This window comes from Scyliorhinus canicula, chromosome 18 (assembly GCF_902713615.1).
Source record: "Scyliorhinus canicula chromosome 18, sScyCan1.1, whole genome shotgun sequence".
Taxonomy (NCBI): Eukaryota; Metazoa; Chordata; class Chondrichthyes; order Carcharhiniformes; family Scyliorhinidae; genus Scyliorhinus; species Scyliorhinus canicula.
Window position 1 is genome coordinate 112,855,656 of NC_052163.1, and position 27,272 is coordinate 112,882,927.

At 50.7% G+C, this 27,272-nt stretch overlaps 1 protein-coding gene across 5 annotated transcripts in view; it reads right to left on the reverse strand.

Annotated features, from left to right (window-relative positions):
* Positions 1 to 27,272, reverse strand: part of LOC119953337 (small conductance calcium-activated potassium channel protein 2-like) — a 155,987-nt gene that overhangs the window by 91,207 nt on the left and 37,508 nt on the right. For all 5 annotated transcript variants that reach the window (XM_038777508.1, XM_038777507.1, XM_038777506.1 and 2 more), the window contains one exon: positions 24,773 to 25,204. In XM_038777508.1, coding sequence (XP_038633436.1) covers positions 24,773 to 25,204 — 432 coding nt within the window. The remainder of the gene's footprint in view (positions 1 to 24,772; positions 25,205 to 27,272) is intronic.

The window sequence follows — 27,272 nt, forward strand, 5'->3', positions numbered from 1 at the left end:
GGAGGGAGGCAGAAGACAGGAAATTATAAGCCGGTTAGCTTGACTTCAGTCGTTGGTAAGATTCTGGAGTCCATTGTTAAAGGATGGGATTGCTCAGTACTTGCAAATGCATGGTAAAATACACCAGCATGGCTTCAAGTGGAGGTCATGCCTGTTAGAATTCTTTGAGGAGGTAACGAGGAAGTTAGACAAAGGAGAGCCAGTGGATCTGATCTATTTGGATTTCTGGTAGGCCTTTGACAAGGTGCCGCACAGGAGGCTGCTAAATAAGATAAGAGCCCATTGGAGCCAAGGTACTGGCATGGATAGAGGATTGGCTGACTGGCAGAAGGCAAAGAGTGGGGATAAAGGGGTCATTCTTGGGACCACAACTATTTGCGATATACATTCTGGAAGAAGGAACTGAGGGTATTGTTGCTAGGTTTGCAGATGATACAAAGATCTGTAGAGGGGCAGGTAGTGTGGAGGAAGCAGGGAGGTTGCAGAAGGACTTGGACAGGCTAGGAGAGTGGGCAAAGAAGTGGAAGATGAAATACAATGTGGAGAAGTGTGAGGTTATGCCCTTTGGCAGGAAGAATAGGGGCATAGACTATTTTCTAAATGGGAAAAGGCTTCGGGAACATGAAACACAAAGGGACTTAGGAATCCCAGTTCATGATTCTCTTCAGGTTAACATCCAGGTTCAGTTGGCAGTTAGGAAGGCAATTGCAATGGGTTAGCATTCATTTCGAGAGGACTAGAATACAAGAGAAGGGATGTACTACTAAGGCTGTATAAGGCTCTGGTCAGACCCCGTTGGGAGTATTGTCCCTCTATCTAAGGAAGGATGTGTTGGCCTTGGAAATGGTCCAGAGGAGGTTCACAAGAATGATCCCTGGAATGAAGAACTTGTTGCATGAGGAACGGTCTGTACTCAATGGAGTTTAGAAGGATATAGGGCGGTTCTCATTGAAACTTACAGGACATTGAGAGGCCTAGACAGAGTGGACATGGAGAAGCTGTTTCCACTAGTAGGAGAGACTAGAACCCGAGGGCACAGCCTCAGAATGAAGGGACGACCCTTTAAAGCTGAGATGAGGAGGAATTGTTTCAGCCAAAGGGTGGTGAATCTATGGAACACATTGCCACAAAAGGTTGTGGAGGCCAAATCACCGAGTGTCCTTAACACAAAAATAAATAGGTTCTTGATTAATAAGATGGTCAGAGTAATGGGGAGAAGGACTTCCGGTTGCGGCTATGACCAGCTAAGTCGCACGTTTGGCTGCTCCTGCTACAAAGGTGTTTTCGGGCCGATTGGAGGGCCCCAACGGCGCTGTAAGGACAAATCCCGGTGGGGGAAGGCTCCCTGAAGAGAACCAGACCAACTTTATGGTCGGTACCCGGAGTGGGGTGGTAAAGAAAGCAACAGCAGCTCCCAAAAAAAAGCGGGGGAAGAAGACCAAAATGGCGGCCGGTGGCGCACCCGAGGAATGGAGGAAATGGGCGGAGGAGCAGCAGGCCGCTCTCCTGCGCTTCTTTACGGAGCTGAAAATGGAGCTCTTGGAGTCAATGAATGCGACGACCACCAGGCTGATGGGAGCCCAGGCGACCCAAGAGGCGTCGATTCGGGAGCTGCAACAGGAGATGACTGTGAGGGAGGAGGAGGCCACGGTCCTCGTGGGAAAGGTAGAGGTGCACGAGGCACTCCACCTGAAATGGCAGAGCCGTTTTGAGGAGCTGGATACCCGAATGAGGCGGAAGAACCTGAGGATCTTGGGCCTGGCAGAAGGCCTGGAGGGGTCAGACCTCCCGGGATATGTAGCAGAAATGCTGAGCTCCCTGATGGGGGCAGGGGCCGTCCCTTCGCCCCTGGAGCTGGAAGAGGCCTACAGGGTCATGGCTAGGAGGCCAAGAGCAAATGAGCCCCCGAGGGCGGTGCTGGTGCGGTTCCAGCGACTCAGCGACCGTGAGAGAGTGCTGGAGTGGGCCAAGAGGGAAAGGAGCAGCAAGTGGGAGAATTCGACGGTGAGGGTCTACCAGGACTGGAGTGCGGAGGTGGCAAAGCGGCGGGCCCGGTACAACCGGACGAAGGCGGTGCTACATGCAAAACGGATCAGGTTCGGAATGCTGCAGCCAGCGCGCTTGTGGGTCACCTACAGGAACCAACACCACTATTTTGAGTCCCCAGAGGAGGCGTGGGCCTTTGTACAGGAAGAGAAACTGGACTCGAATTAGACCCAGGGGATACTTGGCGGCCGTAGCCGCTCGGGTACTTTCAGCTGAATTCTTTGTTTGGATTTTGAACTCTTGCTGTGGTTTTTCTTCTGATGTTTTTTCCCCCTTTGCCAACTTCCCTTAGTTATTGTTATTGTGGTTATTCATGGTTATTTATGGTTATTTATGCTGTTTGGTAGAGGGCGACTGTTAAGTACATTGTTATTTGTTATTTATCTGTTATTTATAATGTTAAGTTGGGGAGGTGGGACGGGGGGGAGAGCAGATCGGGGATATGGGCTCCTAGGGGGGGTTCTTTACAGGCATGGACGGGGACGGGGGTGGAACTGAAGATGGCGGGGTGGGGTGTGGCAGGGCGAAAGCGCGGGCTTTCCTCTGTTTTCCCGCGCGCGGGGCAGAGGAGGGGGGAGGGGAGGAGTGCGGGGCGTGGCTAGCAATGGCGACCTTTCCCGCGCTGGAGCGGGGCCAGGGAGGAGTGGCAAGGGGGGGGAGGCCCCCCCCCCCCCCGAGCCGGGGGGAGTCGGAGTGTGGCAGGAGCAGCCGGGTCAGCGTGAACCAGCTGACTTACGGGAGTACGATGGAGGGTACATCGCGGCTAGGAGGGGTCCTAGCCTGGGGGGGGGGGGGGGGGGGGGGGGGGGGGGTTAGGGAGGGACACCGGGTTGCTGCTGAAAAGACCAGAAACGGGAAGTGGAGGACTGGAGAGGTGGGGGGAGGGGGACATCGCCATGGGGAGCGGGTCAGAAGGGGAGGGTCGACCCGGGGCGAGCAGGGAACAGGACATGGCTAATCGGCAGGGGAAGGGGGCGGGTCGTCCCGCGACCCGGCTGATCACTTGGAACGTGAGGGGGTTGAATGGGCCGGTCAAGAGATCAAGGGTATTCTCACACCTGAAGGGACTGAAGGCTGATGTAGCAATGTTACAGGAGACCCATTTGAAGGTAGTGGACCAGGTTCGCCTGAGAAGGGGGTGGGTGGGACAGGTGTTCCACTCTGGATTGGACGCAAAGAACCGGGGGGTGGCGATTCTGGTGGGAAAGAGGGTGTCGTTCGTGGCGGAGGAGGTGGTGGCGGATAAGGAGGGTAGGTATGTGATGGTGAAGGGTAAGCTGCAGGGGGAGAAAGTGGTGATGGTCAACGTATATGCCCCGAACTGGGATGACGCGGGTTTTATGAGGCGCCTATTGGGCCTCATTCCGGGACTGGAGGCAGGGGGCTTGATCATGGGGGGGGACTTTAACACAGTGCTGGACCCCGGGCTAGACAGATCGAGCTCAAGGACCAATAGGAGGCCGGCAGCGGCAGAAGTGCTGAGGGGGTACATGGAGCAGATGGGAGGAGTAGACCCATGGAGGTTTGGTAGGCCGAGGGCGAGGGAGTATTCCTTTTTCTCCCACGTCCATAGAGTGTACTCCAGAATCGATTTCTTCGTGTTGAGCAGGGGGCTGATCCCGAGGGTACGGGAAGCTGAGTACTCGGCCATTGCGATCTCTGATCATGCACCACATTGGGTGGATGTGGAAATGGGGGAGGCGCGGGACCAGCGCCCGCTGTGGCGGCTGGATGTGGGGCTGTTAGCGGACGACGAGGTGTGTAAAAGGGTCCGGAAGAGCATTGAGAGCTATCTGGACTTGAATGACACGGGTGAGGTGCAGGTGGGGATGGTCTGGGAGGCCCTGAAGGCAGTGATCAGGGGAGAGCTGATCTCCATAAGGGCGCACAGAGAAAGAAAGGAGAGGCAGGAGAGGGAGAGGCTGGTGGGGGAGCTATTGGAAGTGGATAGGAGATATGCGGAGGCACCAGAGGAGGGGCTGCTGGGAGAACGGCGCAGCCTGCAGGTCAAGTTCGACCTGCTGACCACCAGGAAGGCAGAGACGCAGTGGAGAAGGGCACTTGAGTATGGGGAAAAGGCGAGCAGGATGCTGGCACACCAGCTTCGCAAACGAGATGCGGCTAGGGAGATTGGGGGAGTGAAGGAGAGGGGCGGGAAGGTAGTGCAGAAGGGGCAAGAAGTGAACGGGGTCTTCAGGGATTTTTACAAGGAGTTGTATCGGTCTGAACCGCCGACGAGGAGAGGGGGAATGGAGGACTTCCTAAACAAATTGAGGTTCCCAAGGGTCCAGGAGGGGCTGGTAGAAGGGCTGGGGGCGCCAATAGGGCTAGAGGAGCTAGTCAAGGGAATAGGTCAGATGCAAGCGGGGAAGGCGCCGGGGCCAGATGGGTTCCCGGTGGAATTCTATAAGAAAAATGTGGACTTGGTGGGACCGGTACTGGTACGAGCCTTTAATGAGGCGCGAGAGGGGGGGGGTTCTGCCCCCGACAATGTCGCAGGCTCTGATCTCCCTGATATTGAAGCGGGATAAAGACCCCGTGCAGTGCGGGTCCTACAGGCCTATCTCGCTTCTGAACGTGGATGCCAAGTTGCTGGCAAAGATCCTGGCAGCTAGAATAGAGGATTGTGTGCCAGGGGTAATCCATGAGGACCAGACGGGGTTCGTGAAGGGGCGGCAGCTCAACACGAACGTGCGGAGATTGCTGAATGTAATTATGATGCCGGCAGTGGAGGGGGAGGCTGAGATAGTGGTAGCGCTGGACGCGGAGAAGGCATTCGATAGGGTGGAGTGGGAGTACCTGTGGGAGACGTTGGAACGGTTTGGGTTTGGGGAAGGGTTTATTAAGTGGGTGAAGTTGCTCTACTCGGCCCCGACGGCGAGTGTAGTGACAAACGGGAGGAGGTCGGAGTATTTCGGGCTCCACCGAGGGACCAGGCAGGGATGTCCCCTATCCCCCCTACTTTTCGCACTGGCGATTGAACCGTTGGCGATGGCACTGAGGGGTTCAGGGGGGTGGAGAGGACTGACTAGGGGAGGGGAGGAACATCGAGTATCGCTGTATGCGGATGATCTACTGCTGTACGTGGCAGACCCAGAAGGGGGAATGCCGGAGATAATGGAACTATTAGCAGAGTTTGGGGACTTTTCGGGGTACAAACTAAATTTGGGCAAAAGCGAGGTTTTTGTGATACACCCGGGGGACCAGGGAGAGGGTATTGGGAGACTCCCCTTCAAGCGAGCAGGAAAGAGCTTTAGGTACTTAGGGGTGCAGGTGGCAAGGAACTGGGGGACCCTCCACAAGTTGAACTTTTCCAGGCTGGTGGAACAGATGGAGGAGGAATTTAAGAGGTGGGACATGGTACCGTTGTCGCTGGCGGGGAGGGTGCAGTCAATCAAAATGACGGTCCTCCCAAGGTTCTTGTTTTTATTTCAGTGCTTGCCCATCTTCCTCCCTAGGGCCTTCTTCAAAAAGGTGACGAGTAGCATCATGAGCTACGTGTGGGCGCATGGCACCCCAAGGGTGAGGAGGGTCTTTTTGGAGCGGAGTAGGGACAGTGGAGGGCTGGCACTGCCCAATCTCTCGGGGTACTACTGGGCGGCAAATGTGTCAATGGTGCGCAAGTGGATGATGGAAGGGGAGGGGGCAGCTTGGAAACGAATGGAGAGGGCGTCCTGTGGCAACACAAGCCTGGGGGCCCTAGTAACGGCACCATGGCCGCTCCCCCCCACGAGGTACACCACGAGCCCGGTGGTGGCGGCCACCCTCAAGATATGGGGGCAGTGGAGGCGACATAGGGGGGAAATGGGAGGTCTGTTGGCGGCGCCAATAAGAGGGAACCATAGATTCATCCCGGGGAACATCGACGGGGGATTTCAGAGCTGGTACAGGGTGGGCATACGGCAGCTGAAGGACCTGTTTATAGAGGGGAGGTTTGCGAGCCTGGGAGGGCTGGAGGAGAAGTTTGAGCTCCCCCCGGGAAACATGTTCAGATATTTACAAGTGAAGGCATTGCTAGGCGGCAGGTGGAGGGGTTTCCCCTGCTCCCCAGTAAGGGGGCGAGTGATAGGGTGCTCTCGGGGGTCTGGGTCGGAGGGGGGAAGATATCAGACATCTACAAGATAATGCAGGAGGCGGAAGAAGCATCAGGGGAGGAGCTGAAAGCCAAGTGGGAAGGGGAGCTGGGAGAGCAGATAGAAGACGGGACGTGGGCGGATGCACTGGAGAAGGTCAACTCTTCCTCCTCGTGTGCGAGACTGAGCCTCATTCAATTTAAGGTGCTGCATAGAGCTCACATGACGGGGACAAGGATGAGCCGGTTCTTTGGGGGTGAGGACAGGTGTGTCAGATGTCTGGGAAGCCCAGCGAACCATGTGCATATGTTCTGGGCATGTCCGGTGCTGGAAGGGTTCTGGAAGGGGGTGGCAAGGACGGTGTCGAAGGTGGTGGGGTCCAGGGTCAAACCAGGATGGGGGCTTGCAATCTTTGGGGTCGGGGTAGAACCGGGGGTACAGGAGGCTAGGGAGGCCGGAATACTGGCCTTTGCGTCCCTAGTGGCTCGACGAAGGATATTAATTCAATGGAAGGACGCGAGGCCTCCAAGCGTTGAAACTTGGATTAACGATATGGCTAGCTATATTCAGCTAGAAAGGATCAAATTTGCCCTGAGAGGGTCGGTACAGGGATTCTCCAGGCGGGTGGCAACCTTTCCTTGACTTTTTAGATCAGAGATAGACGTTCGGGGTCGTGGCAGCAGCAACCCGGGGGGGGGGGGGGAGGGAGGGGGGGGAGGGAGGGGGGGGGAGGGGAGGGGGGGAGGGGAGGGGGGGGCAGCAAGGGTCGTGGGGGGACATGCACGACTGTAACGCGGGCAAGTCTGCTCGCTGCTCATGTCTGAAACTGTAGGCTGCCTTGTTTGTTAAGGTTGCCTGGGGGGGGGGGAGGACTGGTGCGCGCGAGAGGGCGGGCGAGGGAGGGACATTTGCCTAGAGGGATTGTGTTGTAAATAATTTAAAAATTAGTAGGGGTAAATGTTTGTATGGAAAAACTCTTTCAATAAAAATTATTTTAAAAAAAAAGAGTAATGGGGAGAAGGCAGGAGAATGGGGATGAGAAACTTATCAGCCATGATCGCATGGCAGAGCAGACTCGATGGGCCAAATGGCGAAATTCTGCTCCTACATCTTGTGTTCTTATGGCAAGAGGGTAACCAGGGAACGAGTAGGGCCCATTTGGGACCAAAGTAGCAATCTGTGTGGGGGGCATGAGACATAGGTGATGTTTTAAATGAGTTTTTGCACCTGTGTTCACTCTGAAGAAGGATAATGTAAATATAGAAATCAGGAAGGGATATAACTGAACAAGCAAGCATTGAGAGGGAAGAGGTTTTAGCGGGCTTAAAATTGGATAAATCCCCAGGCCCAGATGATATGTATCCCAGACTGATGTGGGAGGCAATTGAGAAGATTGCAAGGGCTTGGACGATAATTTTCAAATCCTCTGATCACAGGAGACGTGCCAGAGGACTGGAGGACAGCTAATGTGCTACCATTATTCAAGAAGAGAAGTAGGGAAAAAATAGGTAATTACAGGCCTGGGAGTCTCACATCACAATGAACTATTGGATGCGAGGAAATACAGAGGACCAAATGGACCTTGGGGGCATGTCCACAGATCCCTGAAGGCAGCAGGACAGGTAGAGAGGTGGTTAAGAAGGCAAATGGGACACTTTCCTTTATTTGCTAGAGCACAGAATATAAGGGGAAGGAGGTTATGATGGAGCTGCATAAAATTCAGGTTAGGCCACAGCTCGAGTAGTGTGTGCAGTTCTGGTCACCACACTATAGGAAGGATGTGATTGCACTAGAGAGGGTGTAGAGGAGATTCACCAGGATGTTATCAGGAGTGTTTCAGCTATGAAGAGAGGCTGGACAGGCTGGGGTAGTTTTCCTTCGAGCAGAGAAGTCTGAGGTGGCACCTAATCAAGGTGTATACAATTGTGAGGGACATAGATAGGAAGGAACTCTTGCCCTTAATAGAGGGTCCAATAACCAGGGGTAGTTGATTTAAGGTAAGGGGCAGGAGATTTAGGGTGGATTTGAGGAAAGGCTTTTTCAGCCAGAGGGTGGTGGGAATCTGGAACTCTCTGCCTGAAAGGGAGGTAGAGGGGGGAAACTTCACAACATTTCAGAAGCATTTAGGTGAGCACATGGAACACCATGGGTGAGATTCTCCATTTGGAGATTCTCCCGCCGGAGGACAATTGCTACCGATTTACGGAGCACAAATGAGGAAGCAATTCGGTATACATTGCCGTACAAATGTATGCATGGCAAGGAATATGAGGGACCTTCTAGGGAATCACGCTCGGGTCCATTGCCCTGCAACCACACCCGCACCCTCCCCACCCCCACAGCAGAGCAGCCCCCCACCCCCAGATTTCCTGGGTGCCCCCACTTTCCCCAAATACAGGGGTAAACTGACCCCCCCCCCTCCCCTGCAGGAATCCCTAACTAGGGAAACCCCCCCCCCCCCCCCCCCCACCCCAGGGACCCACTAGTAGGGATATCTCCCCGGGACCCGCTAACTAAAGGGACCCCCGCAGGGTCCCCTGATTAAAGGAACCCCCCACAGAGACCGGTTAATTAAAGGACACCCCACAGGGACCCACCCACAGACTCCTCCCAGAAAAGGGACGCCTGTCTGGAAGCTAGAGAGCAGTCCAGACAGGGGCAGTGACAAAGATTACAGCTGTAACACTTACCTGGAAGATCCCCATGTCCATTCCTGGAAGGAGAACAGCTGTGGCCTGTGCTTCAACCCCTCGGGTCCATTAGCTGCAAGCCATTCATTCATTTCTTGTAGTGGGCTGTGATTGACAGCTTCCACAAAACAGCTGCAGCCTTGATTCATTCATCTTCCTTCATGGATGAGTGACTCTAAGTGCTGAAACCCCAATGTTTACAAACATCAACCACATCAAAGAGAGCTAAGTGCATTCCAATCACTAAGTCAATTCCATTCACTCAAGTATGTGATTGCAATGCAGTTACCACCCTATAGAGCACCTTTTCCCCAAATATATATAGGAATGAAGTCGGTTTGCACTTTACCACACAAAGGATAGTGGGAATCTGGGGCACTTTCCCCCACACATAAAAGAATATTGAGGCAGGGATTTCAAAACTGAAGGATATCGGGGCTAAAAGGGTTAAATTATGAGAGCAGGTAACATAGGCTAGGCTTGTATCCCTGACATACAGAAGATTAAGGGGTTATCTAATCAAGGTGTTGAAGATCTGTTATGGCACCCTGGGCTAGTGCGCGGTCAATTCCAGTCCCACAGGCCCCGGAGTCACAACCAAGTGAATTAACCAATAATTATGGTAAAAATTTCCAAAATATTTGGCCCTTAGCTGCAGTCGCCAGATTTGTAAATTGAAACACATTTACTGCTTATTTATAGCAGGAATAAAAATAGAATATGCAGCAAAACAAGTAGGTTACGGCGAGTGAATACCTGACTCTCCCTTTAGCTGCCCCACCCTCTACCCACACACACAAGACAAACAAACACAGAAGGGGAGGAGGGAACGAAAATAATGAAGATGAAGGTCAAAGGTTAAAGGTCTTTGCTTCTGATGATGAGTTCTTTGCAGCAGGCTTTCCTGCCAGCACACTGGTTGTTCAAAGCCTCTGGGTTGCAGCTGGTAATGGTCTTCTTTGCAGAGTCATTCATTCAGTATGGTACTTACAGGCAGCAGGCGTTTTTCTTCAGTTTCTATTAAATTGGGCTGTCAACTCGAAGATTCACATTCAGGCCTATTTTCTTCTTGAGACACTTTGGGCGCGATCTAACTGAGTTGCAACAGAGTCACAGGTCGAGTGTGTTTTGTCAGGTGTTTCCCGACGCTCGCAGCGTCAATAAAGGCCACAATATTCAACGGAACTCTGTTGCAATCCGGGTCTTCAGCGGGGAATGCCCCACCGAGGCCGCACTTAGTCCTGTTTCCTGCACGGAGAAGCTCTGCTCACCAGAATTCCTCAGTGTGGAGGAGATTGGGAGGCCATTTTTAAATGGCGCCCCGATCTCACGACCACCCCGATGCAACTCCCGGATCCACCAAAGCCCCAGCTCACCGACAAGGAGATCCTCGCCAGCCCCCCCCCCCCCACCCCACCTCACACGGGCAGGGCACCCCTGGGCCCAATCCTTGGCACGGACAAAATGCCAGCCTGTCAGTGGCACCTTGGTAGTGCCAGGCTAACACCCAGGTGCCTCCGATCCCCTGAGAGGCCTGACCAAGTGACGTTCCCATTTCGTGGGGAGCAGTACTGAACGGTGTTTGCCGAAGGTCTCCAAGGCAAAGAGATTAGATCCCAACGCCTCGGGTAGATCAGGCCAGCTGCATAACAGAGTGAGACTAGTTAGAACGGGCGAGATCCAGATCACAAAGTCTTGCGAGATCCCGTTAGATCTCACGAGGCGAGCCAGGTAAATCCCGGACGAGGCCTCTCCCGGAATCTAACGGCCATGTCGCGCCCCTGTTTGGGTGGGTGGCGGCCAGTAGATTGGGCCCTTTGTCTCATCAAACCTGCTTCCAGACCGTGGTTTGACTTCACTTCTCTTCAGTCCCAAGAGAAACATGCCCAGACTTGTGAGAGACAGAAGAGCTCTTATACTGGATGTCTGGAGAGAATTCATCAGATCTTTTAGAGAGAGAGTTGGAAGTCCTCCATCTAGGCTTCAGAATCAAAGTAAAACTAAGTCTAGCCTTGCGACACACTGAGAAACATGTCAGTGAAATCGGAACCAGTCACCACTGGTCACCGGGCAGGGCACAGACATTTGAACCAATTCATCAATCCACCCGCCAAGTCAATAAAAGTGAGTCATCACTGATGCCTTCTTGCTGCTGCAATCCTCTGCTCGAATTAAAGGCACAGGCCACTTACAAGCTGCTTTGCCTTAAAGTTGCAGGTCCATTAATCCTCCATGTTTCAAAAATATACCAGCAAAAATAAAAGGGGAAATAAGGGAATAAACAGGAAACAAACAGAACGATCCAGACACATCGAACAAACAATGTCCTAATAATTTCCACTACCCTTCAAGTGCATCCTGACATTACCCCTGAACGGCCTGTCTGCAATTTTAAACATTCTGCTCCTTGCTCTGGACTCCGCCCTCTGTAAGAGGGGAGAACATCAACATTAATGACTGGGAAGAGCTCATTACCCATTTTTTGGTAGATTTTTGTTGGGTGAGGATATTTAGAGGTTTTGAATTAGGGCAGATGGATTAAGTTGAGATACAGAATCAGAGATTGAGAGCAATTCCTGGCCCAGAAGGAAGCCATTTGTCCCACTATTATCATAGAATTTACAGTGCAGAAGGAGGCCATTCAGCCCATTGAGTCTGCACCGGCTCTTGGAAAGAGCACCCTACCCAAGGTCCACACCTCCACCCTATCCCCATAACCCAGTAACCCCACCCAACACTAAGGGCAATTTTGGACACTAAGGGCAATTTATCATGGCCAATCCACCTAACCTGCACATCTTTGTGACTGTGGGAGGAAACCGGAGCACCCGGAGGAAACCCACGCACACACGGGGAGGATGTGCAGACTCTGCACAGACAGTGACCCAAGCCGGAATCGAACCTGGGACCCTGGAGCTGTGAAGCAATTGTGCTATCCACAATGCTACCATGCTGCCCAGCTGTGGCCGTTAAAAAAAAAGAGCTATCCAATCTGAATCTAAGATCTGGGCAGCATGGTAGCACAGTGGTTAGCACTGCTGCTTCGCAGCTTCAGGGTCGCAGGTTCAATTCCCAGCTTGGGTCACTGTCTGTGCGGAGTCTGCACGTTCTGCCCGTGTCTGCGTGGGTTTCCTCCGTGTGCTCCGGTTTCCTCCCACAGTCCAAAGATGTGCAGGTTAGGTGGATTGGCCATGCTAAATTGCCCTTAGTGTACAAAAAAAGGTTAGGTGGGATAGGGTGGAGGCACGGAGATAAGATAGAGCTATGGGCTTAAATAGGATGGTCTTTCCAAGGGCAGGTGCAGACTCCATGGGCCGAATGGCCTCCTTTTGCACTGTAAAGTCTATCATTCTAAGATCCAGCTCCTGGTTCTTGTCCCTGCAGGTTACAGCACCTCAAATGCATATCGAAGTATAGTTTAAATGTGATGAGGGTTCCTACTTCTATCATCCTTTCAGGCAGTGAATTCCAGATACCCATCACCACCTGGGTGAAAAATTCTCCTTAACTCCCCTCTAATCCATCTGCAAGTTACTTTAAATCTCTTCTCTCATCAGTGGCCTCTGCCTCAGGGAATAAATCCAGGTGTGCTTAGCACAGCTGCCTCACAGCGCCAGGGACCTGGGTTCGTTTCCGACCTCGGGTGACTGTGTGGAGTTTGCACGTTCTCCCAGTGTCTGCGTGGGTTTCCTCCGGGTGCTCCGGATTCCTCCCACATCCCACAAAAGATGTGCAGGTTAGGTGGATTGGCCGTGCTAAAATCGCACCTTAGTGTCAAAAGGTTAGATGGGGTAATGGGGATAGGGTGGAGGTGTGGAGATAGGTTGGAGGTAGGGGCTTAGGTAGGGTGCTCTTTCCAAAGCCAGTGCAGACTCAATGGGCCGAATGGCCACCTTCTGCACTATAGGGATTCTATGATTCCTTCCTATCCACTCCATATGCACTTTTATAATTTTGTACACTCAGCCTCTTCTGTTCCATAGAAAACAATTCCAGTCCACCTAATTTCTCCTAATAGCTAATACCAAAATAAAACGGTCAGTGAGCCATGGACTAACTGAATGGTGCAACAGGCTCGATGGGTTATAAGGCTTCCTCCTGTTCCTCTGCTAAAGATGAGATGAGACTAAGATGGAGCATTCACCACAATCTTAACTGACTCACAAAAGTTCTGCCAGATGAATGAGGAACGAGGATAATGACTTGCACCCGACCTCTATCTAAGTATATAGGACTTAGGTCGTGTGGCGAATATTATATACTGAATTGTGTCGTGAATATTCATTGTACAATATGCACATTCCAGTATCATAAGAGAAAGATTGCATTTGGTATCAAGTTGAAAGAAAAGCTATACGATGCTGCAAAGATTAGTATTAGGCCAGAAGATTGGGAAAATTGTCGTAACTGGTGTCGGATGACCAGAAAATAATAAAGAGGGGGAAATTGGAAGAGAGAAGACCCTCGCCAGTGAACAGCACGCCACCGAGAAATACGCAGCTGGGGGGGGGGGGGGGGGGGGCCGGAGAATCCCACCCGTAGAGTATTTGGATTTCCAAAAGGCATTCAATAAAGTGGCACATGAAAGGTTACTGTACAAGATAAGAGCTCATAGAATTACGGGTGATATAATAGCATTGATAGAGAATTGTCTATCTAGAGTTGGGGTAAAAGGGTCATTTTCAGGTTGGGAAACAGTAACTACTGGAGTGCTGCAGGGATCAGTGCTGGGACCTCAACTATTTACAACCTCTGCCAATGACGTGGAGGAAGGGACTGACTGTACTGTATCAAATTTGCTGACGATGCTAAGTTAGGTAGGAAAGCAAGCTATGAGGAGGATACAAAGAGCCTGCCAAGGAATTTCGGTTGTTTAAGTGTCTGGGCAAATATTTGGCAGATGGCGTACAATGTGGGAAAATGGGAGGTGTTCCACTTTGGCAAGAGGAATAGAAAAGCAGAAAATCATTTACACGGAGAGAGGTTGCGGAATTCTGGAGGTACAGAGGAACCTGGGTGACCTTGTATGTGAATCACAAAATGTTAACATGCAGGCACAGCAAGTAATTAGGAAGGCGAATGGACTGAAATGAAATGAAATGAAAATGAAAATCTCTTATTGTCACGAGTAGGCTTCAATGAAGTTACTGTGAAAAGCCCCTAGTCGCCACATTCCGGCGCCTGTCCAGGGAGGCTGCTACAGGAATCGAACCGTGTTGCTGGCCTGCTTGGTCTGCTTTAAAAGCCAGCGATTTAGCCCAGTGAGCTAAACCAGCCCCTAGTTGGCCTTTATTGAAGGTGAATGGAGTATAAATAGGGGAGTCATGCAACAGCTGTACATGACATTGATAAGACCACATCTGGAGCACTGGGTATAGTTTTGCTTCCTTACTGGAGGGATATACTTGCAATTCAGAGAATATTCACTAGGCTGATTCCTACGAGAAAGTGCGAGACTCAGAGCTAGCTTGGAGATCCTTAGAGAACATCAGGATTCAAAAGTGGCACCGGGCAAGTGGAAGAAGCTGGTAGGGCGAGTACGGTCGGATAAGTATTTACCACTTTTAATGCGTATCGTTTGTAGGGGTCTATATTTGCGGTCTATAGTTCATAAGGGCTATATTCTGCAGTAACAAGGACCAGGGAAGGAGGGCCAGATATTTTTTAATTTTAGGTATCTTCCAAAAGATTTACTTTAATGGGGTAGGTCATGGCAGGAGAGTTTGAAACCATGGTATGTTCCTCCTGCTCTATGTGGGAAGCTCAGAATATTTTCAGTGCCCAGTGTTAGCCTGTGTGCAGGAAGTGTCTCCAGGTGCAGTTTCTGGAAGCCTGGATTTTGGAGCTGAAACAATGCCTGGGGACGCTGTGGAGCAGCCACAAGATGGAGAGTATCATGAATAGCATGGATAGAGAGGTGGTCACACCGCAGGCTAAGACTCCACATGTAGGAAGGCAATGGTGACAATCAGGCAGAGCAAGACAACTAGGTTGTTGTGTAGGAATCTCCTTTGGGCATACCCTGAAAAACAGATATACCGCTTTGGATACTGTTGGGGGGAATGGCCTCTCAGGGGAAAGCAGCAACAGCCAAATTCACTGCACCACGGTTGGGTCCGCTGCACAAGCGTGGAGTAACAATACGAATGCAACAGTTATCGGTGATTCAATTGTAAGGGGGATAGGTAGGCATTTCTGTGGCCGCAAACGAGACACAAGGATGGTGTGTCACCTCAATGGTGCTAGGGTGAAGGATGTATCAGAGCGGCTACAGGGCATTCTGGAGGGGGAGAGTGAACAGCCTGTGGTCATGGTACACATCGGTACAAATGACATAGTAAAAAAACTTTTTTAAAAAACAGAATTCAGGGAATTAGGAAGTAAGTAGAAAAGTTGGGACCTCAAGAGATGGTCAGAGCAGAAATGGCAGGATGTATCAGATTTATACATGGCTGAAAAGATGATGTGAGGTGGAGGGTTTCAGATTCCTGGGACAGAGGAACCTGTTCTGGAGGAAGGTGGGACTGACAAACTGGACGGGTTGCACCTGGGCAGGACTGGGACTGATGTCCTCGGGGGAGTATTTGCCAGAGTGGTCGGGGAGGGTTTAAACTAAAATGGCAGGGGGTTGGGAACCTGTGCAAGAAGCCCGAGGAGAGGGAAACATGGACAAGAGCAAAAGATAGAAGGGGGAATAAGAAAAGTGAAAGGCAGAGAAATTAAAAGGCCAGAATCAAACAGGGCCAGAGTCAAAAATAGTGGGAACGGGACAAGGAATGTTAAAAAGACAAGTCTCCGGCTTTAATGCGCCGAGCAATCACAATAAAGTGGATGAATTAATTACGCAAATAGCTGTAAACTGGTACGATATAGTTGAGATTGCAGAGACATGGCTGCAGGGCAACCAGTGTTGGGAATTGAATATCCAGAGGTATTCAGTAATTAGAGAGGACAGACAAAAAGGGAAATGACAATAGGGTTGCATTGCTAAATTGCTCTTAGTGTCCAAAAAAAGGTTAGGTGAGGTTACTGGGTTACGGGGGATAGGGCGGAGGTGTGGGCTCCTCTGGGGTGCTCTTTCCAAGGGCCGGTGCAGACTCGATGGGCCAAATGGCCTCCTTCTGCACTGTAAATTCTATGATTGCTGGTTAAAGAGGAAATAAACTCCGACAATGTGGAATCTGGAAGGGTAAAGCTGAGAAACGCCAAAGGGCAAAAGATGTTTGTGGGATTTGTATATAGGCTCCAAACTGTAATGGTGATGTTGGGAATGACATTAAACAAGGAAATTAGAGAGGCATTCGATGAAGGAACGTCTGTAATTATGGGTGACTTCAATCTGTAAATAGATTGGGCAAATCAAATTAGTAACAATACCGTAGAGGAGAGATTCCTGGAATGTTTATGGGATGGCTTTCTGGAGCAGTACATTGAGGAACCAGCTAGAGAACAGGCCATCCTAGACTGGGTATTGTGCAATGAGGAAGAAATAATTGGCAATCTAGTTGTGCGAGGTCCCTCGAGCATTGAGCGAACATAATATAATCACTGAGATGGAGAGTAAAATAGTTGATTCGGAGACTAGGGTCTTGAATTTAAATAAAGGAAACTATGGTGGTGTGAAGCGCGAGTTGGCTATGATGGATTGGGGAACGTTACTTAAAAGGGACGAAGATGGATGGGAAATGGCAAACATTCAAAGAGCGCGTGGGTGAACTGCAACAATTATTCATTCCTGTCTGGTGCAAAAATAAAGCAGGAGAAGTGGTCAAACCACGGCTTAGCAGGGAAATTAGAGATCGTATTAGATCCAAGGAAGAGACTTACAAATTGGCCAGAAAAGACAGCAGGCCTGAGGATTGGGAGCAGTTTAGAATTCAGCAAAGGAAATGACCAAGAAGGAGAAAATAGAGTATGAGAGCATGTTTGTGGGAACATAAACACTGACTGTAAAGGTTTCTATAGGTATGTGAGGGGGAAAAACATTGGTGAAGCCAAATGTCTGAAGTCAGAAACAGGGGAATTTATTAATGGGGAACTAAGTAATGGCTGACCAACTAAATACATACTTTGGTTCTGTCTTCACAAAGGAGGACCCCAAACAAGATACCAGAAATGTTGGAGAACACGGGATTTACTGAGAGGGAGGCACGAAAGGAAATGAGTATTAGTAGAGAAATTGTGTTGGGGGAATTGATGGGATTGAAGGCTGATAAATACCCAGGGCCTGAGAATCTACATCCCAGGGTACTGAAGGAGGTGGCCCTAGAAATAGTGGATGCATTGGTGGTCATCTTCCAGGATTTAGAGACTCTGGAACAGTTCCTGCAGATTGGAGGGCAGCTAATGTAACTCTGCTATTTAAAAACAGAGATAAAGAGAAAACAGGGTATTATAGACCAGTCAGCCTGTGTCGATAGTGGGTGAAATTCTAGAGTCCATTATAAAAGATTTAATAGCAGTGCACTTGGAAAACAGTGGCAGAATCAGATCGAGTCAGCATTGATTTACAAAAGGGAAATCATGCTTTACAAATATACTGGAATTCTTCGAGGATGTAACTGGCAGAGTTGATGAGCCAGTGGATGTGGTTTATTTGGACTTTCAAAAGGCTTTCAATGGGGCGGCACGGTGGCGCAACGGTTAGTACTGCTGCCTCACAGCACTGAGGACCCGCGTTTGATCCCGGCCCTGGGTCACTGTCCATGTGGAGTTTGCACATTCTCCATGTGTCTGCCTGGGTCTCACCCCCACAAGGATTGGCCATGCCAAATTGCCCTTTGTGTCCAAAAAAAGGTTAGGTGGGGTTACTGGGATAGGCTGAAGTAGGATGTTCTTTCCATTGGCCAGTGCAGACTCGATGGGCCGAATAGCATCCTTCTGTACTGTAAATTCTATGACTCTATGCTGTAGCTCTTGGGGCAAAAGAGATCAAAGGATGGGAAGAATGCGGGAACAGGTTAGCAAGTTGGATGATCAGCCATGATCATAATGAATGGTGGAGCAGGTTCGAAGGGCTGAATGGCCTCCTCCTGTTTCTACTTTTTATGTTTTACGAGGAAAGGTTGGATCTGCACTCACTGGAGTTTAGAAGAGTGAGAGGTGACCTTATTGAAACGTCTAAGATTCTGAGGGGGCTTGATAGGGTAGATGCTGAGGAGATTATTACCCTCGTGGGAGAACCTAGAACTATGGAGCAAAATTTAAAGATAAGGGCCGGGATTCTCCGAAATCTGGGCAAGTGTTGGCACCGACCCCCGGGCAACATGGCGGAGCCCTACAGGTGCCCGGTGAGGAGGAACATATGCGAACGACGCCGGCAGAACTCGGCGGGCACTCGGCCCGTCGAGCGCAGAGACCGGCCCCCGACCGGCGCCACGGCAACCGCGATTGTTTGGAGAATCTGCGGCCCAGCAATGGAGCGGCGTGGCAGGATTCGCGCCACCCCCCCCCCCCCCCCCCCAATTCTCCGACCCAGCGCGGGCTCGGAGAATCCCGCCCAAGAGGTTACCCATTTAAGATGAAAATGTGGAGGAATTCTTTCTCTCAGAGGGTGGGTAGACTTGGGAATTTACTTTCCCAGCAACCAGTGGAGGCTGGGTCTTTGGATATACACTCTTCCCCCTATGTTTTATGGCCTTATTGGGGAGAAAGTGGGAAAGTGGAGTTGAGGATCATCATATCAGATCAGTCATGATCTCACTGAATGGCGGAGCAGACTCGATGGGCCGAATGGCCTCTTCTGTTCCTACGTCTTCTAGTCAAGGCGGAGTTAGACAGACGTTTGATCTACCAGGGAGTCAAGGATTAAGGGGGACAGGGAAGAACGTGCAGTTAAGGCCACAATCAGATCAAGTCATCATTTTATCAAATAGCAGTGCAGGCTCGATAGGGTGAGTGACCTATTCTTAAATCTATTTCTTGTACTCTTATGATCTTACACCACTTTCCTTGACCTCAGAGCATTACAGCTAATGAAGAACATCTTGAAGTGTAATCACTGTCGAAACATTGGCAACAGCACATCTAATTCACACAGCAAGATCTCACAAGCAGCAATGAGCTAATGATGAAATAAGCTTGGTTTTGCAAGTTGAGCAATAGATATTGGCCAGGATAATTCCAGATAGTGCCAATTATATACGTCCACGGAAAGAATCATAGAATCCCTACAGTGCAGAAGGAGGCCATTCGACCCACAGAGTCTGCGCCAACCATCTGAAAGAGCACCCTACCTCGGCCCACTCCACGGCAAACCCATAATCCCACATAACCTTTGGACACTAAGGGCAATTATGGACACTAAGGGCAATTTATCATGGCCAATCCACCTAACCTGCACATCTTTGGACTGTGGGGGGAAACCGGAGTACCCGGAGGAAACCCGCGCAGACATGGGGACAAACGTGCAGACTCCGCACAGTCACCAGAGGTGGGAATTGAACCCGGATCACTGGTACTGTGAGGCAGCAGTGCTACCCACTGTGCCACAGTGCCTCCGAGCAGACAGGGTGTCGGTTTAATGCCTCATCTGACAGACAGCACCACCAGCATTTCCCCAGTATCGTCCTGGGAGTATAAACCTAGATTTTAAATTTCTGGGGCAGAATTCTCCGCTGGGTCCAAAAATCGCGGAGGCCGTTGTGAACTCGGCCGAGGTTCACCCCAACCCGGGGAGTAGGAACGGGCTCCCATCGTTCCCGCGCAGACGGCACGAACCCGCGCATGCGCGGTGCCGTCTTTCTCCACCACCGCCCGGCAAGACGTGGCGGCTTGATCTTGCCGGGCGGCGGAGGGGAAAGAGTGCGTCTGTTTTGGACGCAGGCCCGACGATCGGTGGGCACCGATCGCGGGCCTGTCCCCTCTGGAGCACAGTCGCGGTGCTCCCGTCCAAATCGGGTCCCTGGATGCCCCAAACGGGCATCTGGCGCCCGTTTCACGAATGCAGCAGCCCATCGGGCTCGGAGAATCGCCGTTCACCATGAAAAACGGCGAGCGGCGATTTTTCCGAGCGGGGGGGGGGGAATCGCTGGGGGCGCCAGGGGGGCGTAAAAAATGTCGGGAGGCCCTCCCACGATTCTCCCACGCCACGTGGGGAGCGGAGAATTCCGCCCCTGGAGTTTAACTTGAACCCACAACCTAAATGAGAGAAGCGAGACTAGCCACAGAAACACAGGTGTCCCAGTCAATAGGGGTAAGGCAGGACTGGATAGCGAAAAATTGGAGCTACATTCTCCACCTGAGCTGCTAACGCACTATAAGACAATAAGAAATAAGAGAAGTAGGCCACTTGGCCCATCGAGTCTGCCCCGCCACTGAATAAGATCATGACGGATCGGATATGATAATCCTCAACTCCACTTTCCTGCCTTATCCCCATAACCCTCGTTTGTTTTACTAGTGAAAAACCTGTCTATCTCAGCCCTGAACCCACTGAACGACCCACTGAACGACCCACTGAACGACCCACTGAACGACCCAGCCTCTACAGCTCTCTGCGGTAAAGAATTCCACACATTCACTACCTTCTGAGAGAAGACGTTCCTCCTCGTCTCTGTATTCAATGGGCGACCCCTTACTCTGAGATTATGCCTCTTGTCCTGGACTATCCCACAAGGGTGAAACAACCTCTCAGAATCTACCCTGTTAAACCCCCTGAGAATCCTATATGTCTCAATATGGTCGCTATAATAAGGGCTCGGAGAGTCCACACTGAGTAAACAAAAGAAACAACAACAAAAACGTTGTTTCCAACATGATACAGCCACAGGCCAATAGATCCCTCCGGTTTCCTCACTGCTTGGTGCCTCACTGGCTGATCTTTTATTCAGAGGTTAACAGAGATCCCCCGTCCCTAGAAGAGGCATTCACATTCCACAAGGACCACGAGGAAGATAATCATCCCCCCTCCGTTGGCCCCGTGCGGGCTATTAGAGTCACCGCTCATTCTTCTCCAATGGTTTCAAGCCCAATCTACTCAACCTCTCCTCATAAGAAAATCCCTTCGTATCAACCGAGTAAACCTTCTCTGGACTGCCTCCAATGTCAGTATATCTGTCCTTAGATAAGGGGACCAAAACTGTTCACTGTATTCCAGGTGTGGTCCAATTAGTGCCTCGTATAGTTTTAGCTTTTTTTATACTCCATTCGCTTTGAAATAAAGGCCAACGTTCCATTTGCCTTCCCGATTACCCACTGAACCTGCACGCTGGTTTCTTGTGATTTATGCACGCGGACCCCTTAATTCCTCTGTGCTACAGTTTTCTGCCGTCTTTCTCCAATTAAATAATATTCAGCTCCTTTATTTTTCCTACCAAAGTGCATTACTTGACATTTTCCATCTGCCAAGTTTTTGCCCATTCTCATAAACTGTCTATATCCCTCTGTAGACCCGGTGCCATCCTCAGCACTTGCCTTTGCATCTCGTCTTGTGCCATCCGCAAACTTGGCAGTAGTCCGTTCACTCCCCTCGCATTATGGGAAATTACATTGAGACTGGAACAAAGTCCCTCAGTTTGGTAGATCCCTCGCTGAACATTGTACCTGCTCCAGATCTTTTTGAAGCGCTAATTTCAGGATCAGTGGATTCCTGTAAAGGTGATCCTGGGTTTACGATGGACTCCAGTATTAATCCTCAAATTTGCCAGCATGTACAGGAGTCACACCGAGAGTTGCAAATCTTCAGACTTTGCTGCTCAATTGACGTCACTCCACAGCTAGCTTCACATCTCTCCCTGTGCCCTCCCGTTATTTGAAAGAACTTGCAAGATTGACATGTTAAACTCAAATTAAACTCTCTGCAAAAGATTAGGGCTGGAATTGAACAGTGTAAATACCCCTTTAAAATAATCATTACCAATACAATGTGTCCAACCTCTGAGGTCCAAAAAGAAAACAATTTATACTGTTCAATCTCATTTCTGCAGGTCGAAAATTGTTCGGAGAGGTTAAGATTTTCTTTCACAATTTAAAATGTTACGTCTAGCTCTTACTTTTCCTTTCTGTCCAATTGGCTGCTGGTCCCGTTATGCACTGAAATCACTGGTGCCCCATAGCCTCTGCAATGCCGTTATAGGGGCTGATTTGGCACAGGGCTAAATCGCTGGCTTTTAAAGCAGACCAAGGCAGGCCAGCAGCACGGCTCAATTCCCGTACCAGCCTCCCCGAGCAGGGGCCGGAATGTGGCGACTAGGGGCTTTTCACAGTAACTTCATTTTGAAGCCTACTTGTGACAATAAGCGATTTTAATTTCATTTCATTAGCACCTTCAGCAAGTTACAGGACAAAACACTTTGAGCTGAAGAATGAGGGGATTAAGTCTATGGCCTGTGCTATGAGACACCTGACCCCAGGGAGTGTTGGTCCATTTAGTTTTTGTGTCTGAAGCCAAGGCCAGAATTTTGCGCTGCCCTGGTGGGTTTGGAGGTTGGGCGGGAAGAGGGGTCTAAAATTGGATGGATGTTATGAATCAGAAGGTTATTTCAGGTTTTGGGCGTCCTCTCCCCCCCCCCCCCCCCCCCCTCACTCTTCCCACCCCATCTCGGCCTAAACCCCAGACACTGATTCCACCCACCCCTCCCCCGTGGGCATCGCCTACCCTTCCTTCCCCTCCCCCCCCCCCCCCCAGTGCTTAGCTGAAGTGGGGTCCCGGGACTGAGGTCCAGGCACAGTGCTGCAGTAACTTTTCCGGCTACTGCAGAGCTGTGCCTGGAGGGGCTAGATTAGCCAACAGTTTTCCAAAGGCGTAGGAAGCCCCGCCTGCTGCCAATCAAAACTAATTGAGTGTGAAATGGGCCTGTTGGGGCTGATGGAGATGGGTTACACGTCGAGTCTCAGGGTGGCAGGCGCCGAACCCACACCATCCTGAAAATCCTTGGTGATGACACCTATCTGGAGGCCACAGAGCACCGCGGACACCCGCTACAATGATGCCCATGCTCCTGAAAAGCTTAGCGCTAATGGAAAGCACCAAGCATTTTTTTGCCGGCTGTGAGGAAAATGTGGTTCTGGGAGCAACTGCATACTCGGATTCCAAAAGATCCCATTGGATTGGCATCACTATACAGAACCTTGTCTGGGATGTTATCCCCCAGACTTGACTTGAGAGTGCAGGCATCAATGTAGTAGCTGATGTAGTAAGAAGCAAACTTCCCAACAAGACCACTCGGAACTATCAGGGGTGTGGATTTCAATTAGCTCTTTTCTGCTCCCAAGCTTTCAAACACAGAGGTCAATTATGGCCCCACCAAACTCTCCCTCCCTCCTGTGTGGCAACATGGTGGAGTTCAGCTAATTCAGGTAAAGACCAGATTTGGCGCCTGGGCCCTTTCACGTCCGAATGGCTCACTGCTGCAGAGGACCATACAGAGATAGGAAGAGGGGGAGGCCATTCAGCCCCTCAAGACTCTCTCACCATGCAATGAGATCACAGCTGATCTGTATCTTCACCCCATTCAACTGCCTTGGTTCCATAACCCTCGACACCTTTGTCTAACAAAACTTACGAATTGCAGTTTAAAAACGGCATTTATTAAATGCTGCCTCTTTCGCAGGAATTATCAGAAACTAAATGTGCTACTCTGGTGGTTGACTTGATCTCACATTTTAACGAATATGTCTTTTACACCATCGGATGGGCCGGGATTCTCCCCTACCCGGCGGGGCGGGGGGTCCCGGCATGTTGGAGTGGCGTGAACCACTCCAGCGTTGGGCCGCCCCAAAGGTGCGGAGACAGGGGCCAAGCCCTCACATTGAGGGGCTAGGCCCGAGCCGGAGTGGTTCCCACTCTGCCGGCTGGTGTGAACAGCCTTTGGCGCCATGCCAGCTGGGGCCAAAAGGACTTCGCTGACCGGCATAAGTCCGCGCATGCGCCGGAGCGTCAGCGGCTGCTGACGTCATACCGGCGGGCATGCGCAGGGGACGGGGTCTCTTCCGCCTCCGCCATGGTGAAGACCATGGCGAAGGTGGAAGAAAAAGAGTGCCCCCACAGCACAGGCCCGCCCGCCGATCGGTGGGCCCCGATCGTGGGCCAGGCCACCGTGGGGGCAGCCCCTGGAGTCAGATCGTCCCGCGTCTCCCCCCCCCCCAGGACCCCGGCGCCCACCTGCACCGCCAATCCCGCCGGTATGGTAGGTGGTTTAATCCACGCCGGTGGGAGAGGCTTGTCAACGGCGGGACTTCGGCCCATTGCGGGCCGGAGAATCGCCGCGGGGGGCCCGCCGACTGGCGCAGCCGGCGACCCGCCGAATCCCGGGTGGCGGAGAATTCGGGACACGGCGGGGGCAGGATTGACGCCGGCCCGGGCAATTCTCCGACCTGGCGGGGGGGGGGGGGGGGGGGGGGGGGGGGTCGGAGAATCCCGCCCATTGTTTGTCTGCACTAACAACCAGGTGTTCCAGCAAGCATTCCTGAATATATCGTAGGAGGAATGTTGGTGGCACTTGCACCTCTGATATTAATTGTCCAAACGTTCCTGTCCCAAGAATCAACCACAGAGTGTAGAACTGGAGTGAGTGCAAGTCCCTCAGGGGACCAAGGGATACGGAGAGCGGGCGGAAAAGTGGTGAAGTACAAGATCAGCCACGATTGTACTGAATGGAGCAAGCACGAGGAGCCAAATGGTCCACTCTTACTCCCTCTCATGTGTTCTTGTGTACGCCAGAGCTGCTGGGGAAGAGCTGGCAGATTCCTCCCCCTGAAGGACATTCCCGAACCTGTTGGGCTTTCACGACAACTTTCCTAGTCATTTTCCTGATGCTTCCCAACAAATGGCCATGTTCACTGAACTCAATTGACTATCAGGAGGGCAGTTCAGGGACTTGGCGCTAAGCATGTACACAGTCACGGGCTCTTACTTGTGCTTTTGAAGCCTGTTTTTGTTAGATTTTGGCACACAGGCTGCATCTTGCTTCTGGGAAAAGTCTTTCAGGGACAATGTCATTAAAAAAAGGAAGCGAGACTTACCTTGGTATAAACTCCCCATGACAATTCTGTCTCTGTCACCATAACAACAATCCCAAACATTCCAAATATCAGTGCATAGTCACTCAGGCGTTTCCTTTTCTCAAACAGGGCCCTCCTGTGTCCCAGCTTGTGGCCGATATTCTGTGACTTTTTGGGCGATTTTCTCCCTTCGTTGACCAAGCTGTCGTTGGAGATATTGTTCTGGTCCGGTTTGGAGACCACCACCTCCAGGCCTGAGTTGGTCTGCAGAGGCTGCGTTTCTGAGTCCAGGTCATGAAGGTTCCTGTGCGAGGAGCCGAGGCTACTGAGAGGTCTCACCACCCCTCCGTTATACTTGCAGCTGGTCATGGCTATCTCAGTGAAAGGGTTACTCTCGCTGAAGCTGTGTTTGGATCCAGCATGGTGCAAACGATGGAAGTCGCTGGTGTTCACCTAAAGGTAAACCAAATAAAGAATTTGGGAAGTCAATAGCATAGTCTTGGTGCCACAGAGTCAGTTTTGTTTTTAGAACACATGCCCTGTTCATGCTAGCCCGAGGTCAACTTGGAACACATTCAATATTTTTTGACTTCTAGCTCCTCCGAGAATGAATACTAATTAGCAAAGCGGCTTCATGAAGCTGTAACCACTTTGTATTTTCCCCAGATCCTGTATGTTAACGATGGTTCATATTCATGTATTTACATTGGCGATCAATGGATCACACTCTTGTGCTTCGGAGTCAGAAAGTTGTTAGCTCAAGACCCCAAGCAAGAGCACAGAACCCTGGTTGACCCTCAAGTCCAATAAAGGTGGAGTGCTGCACTCCCAGAGGTTGCCGTCTTTTGGTTGGGACACTGATCCACGGGCCAATCTGCCCCCTCAGGTGAATTTAAAAGAAATGAAATGAAAATCGCTTATTGTCACGAGTAGGCTTCAATGAAGTTACTGTGAAAAGCCCCTAGTCGCCACATTCCGGCGCCTGTCCGGGGAGGCTGGTACGGGAATCCATGGTTCCATGATCCATGGTTATTATTTGCAGAAGAGCGAGGGAGTTCCCACTGGTCAATACTTATTCCTCAACTGACATCTAGATCACTGCTGTTTATGGGTCACTCCTGTTCAAAAACGGAATCCTACATTTCTTACGACCCTCTTATGGACTGACCTGATTGACACTACAACCCTGTATGTTTCACCCAATGCCGGTGTGTATGCATTTACATTGTGTACCTCGTGTTGCCCTATTATGGATTTTCTTTTACGTTATTTTCATGTACTTGATGATCTGTTGAGCTGTTCGCAGAAAAATACTTTTCATTGTACCTCGGTACACGGGGCAATAAACAAATCCAATCCAATCCCTGTATTACAACAGTGACTACACGTCACAAAAAGCCATTTCTTTAGGACAGGTGTGAAAGATGCTGTAGAAATGCGATGCTTTTTCTTTCCCTATTCATCTACTCCACCCTCCATAACATTGGCCAACTCCAGCCCTGTGTTAGCTCGTCTGCTGTGAAATGCCTCATCGTTCCTTTCTTCCCTCCAGACTGGGCTATTTGAATACACTCCAGCTGAGCCTCCCACTTTCCGTGCACTACAAACTTCAGCTCTTCCAAATTCTTTCTGCCCTTTTCCTAATTTGCATCAGGTCCCGTTCACGCATCACCCCATGTGCTCACTGACTTGATTGCAAGTCTGACCAGCACTCCCATTTTAAAATTTTCATCTTTGTTTTCAAACCCCTTGCTGGCCACACTCCACCCTGTAAGTCTCTGTAACCTCCTTCAGCCCTACAACCATCCGAGATCTCTGCGGTCCTCCTATCCCGGCCACTTGCACATCTGATTTTTCCTCACTCCACCACTGACGGCTGAGTTTTCAGCTGCCAGGACCCCTACGCTCTGGAATTCCCCCCCCCCCCTAAACTTCTCCACCTCTTTCTCTTTAAAACATGCTCCTTAAAAAACCTTTTACCAAGCTTTGGTCACTTGAACTAAAATCTCCTGTGGCTGGCTGTCAAATCTTGTATGGTAAGTGCTTCTGTGAAGCACCTTGGCATTTCTGCAATGTTAAAGGTGCTATATGAATACAAGTTGTTGTGGCCGAGGGCTCTTATTCTCTTTCACATGAGATCAGAAGGTTCTGTTCCATGTTGGCAGAGTGTAACGTCTCCATTTACCAAGCCCTTAGGGTGGTTGTTACAGAGTGCCGACTCCTTCTTCATCAAGATACACGGTTCGGCTATAAAATGTAGGGACTGGAACATTTCAGATCTGACAATTCAGGGCAAGACATTTCACCGTACTCCTTTGTTCTTGCTATTCATTTCCTGTCTGTAGCCTTCTGAAAGGGTCTGACCCCGGTACAGATGTCAACAATGGTAAATCGCTGACATTAAAATCTTCAGGGGCGAGGGTCACGCGACATAACCGCGGGAACAGCAGCGATTCTGTGGACTCTGCCGCTACTCATCGTTTAATCCTCTCATTTATCATTCTTACATGGCCCATACTTA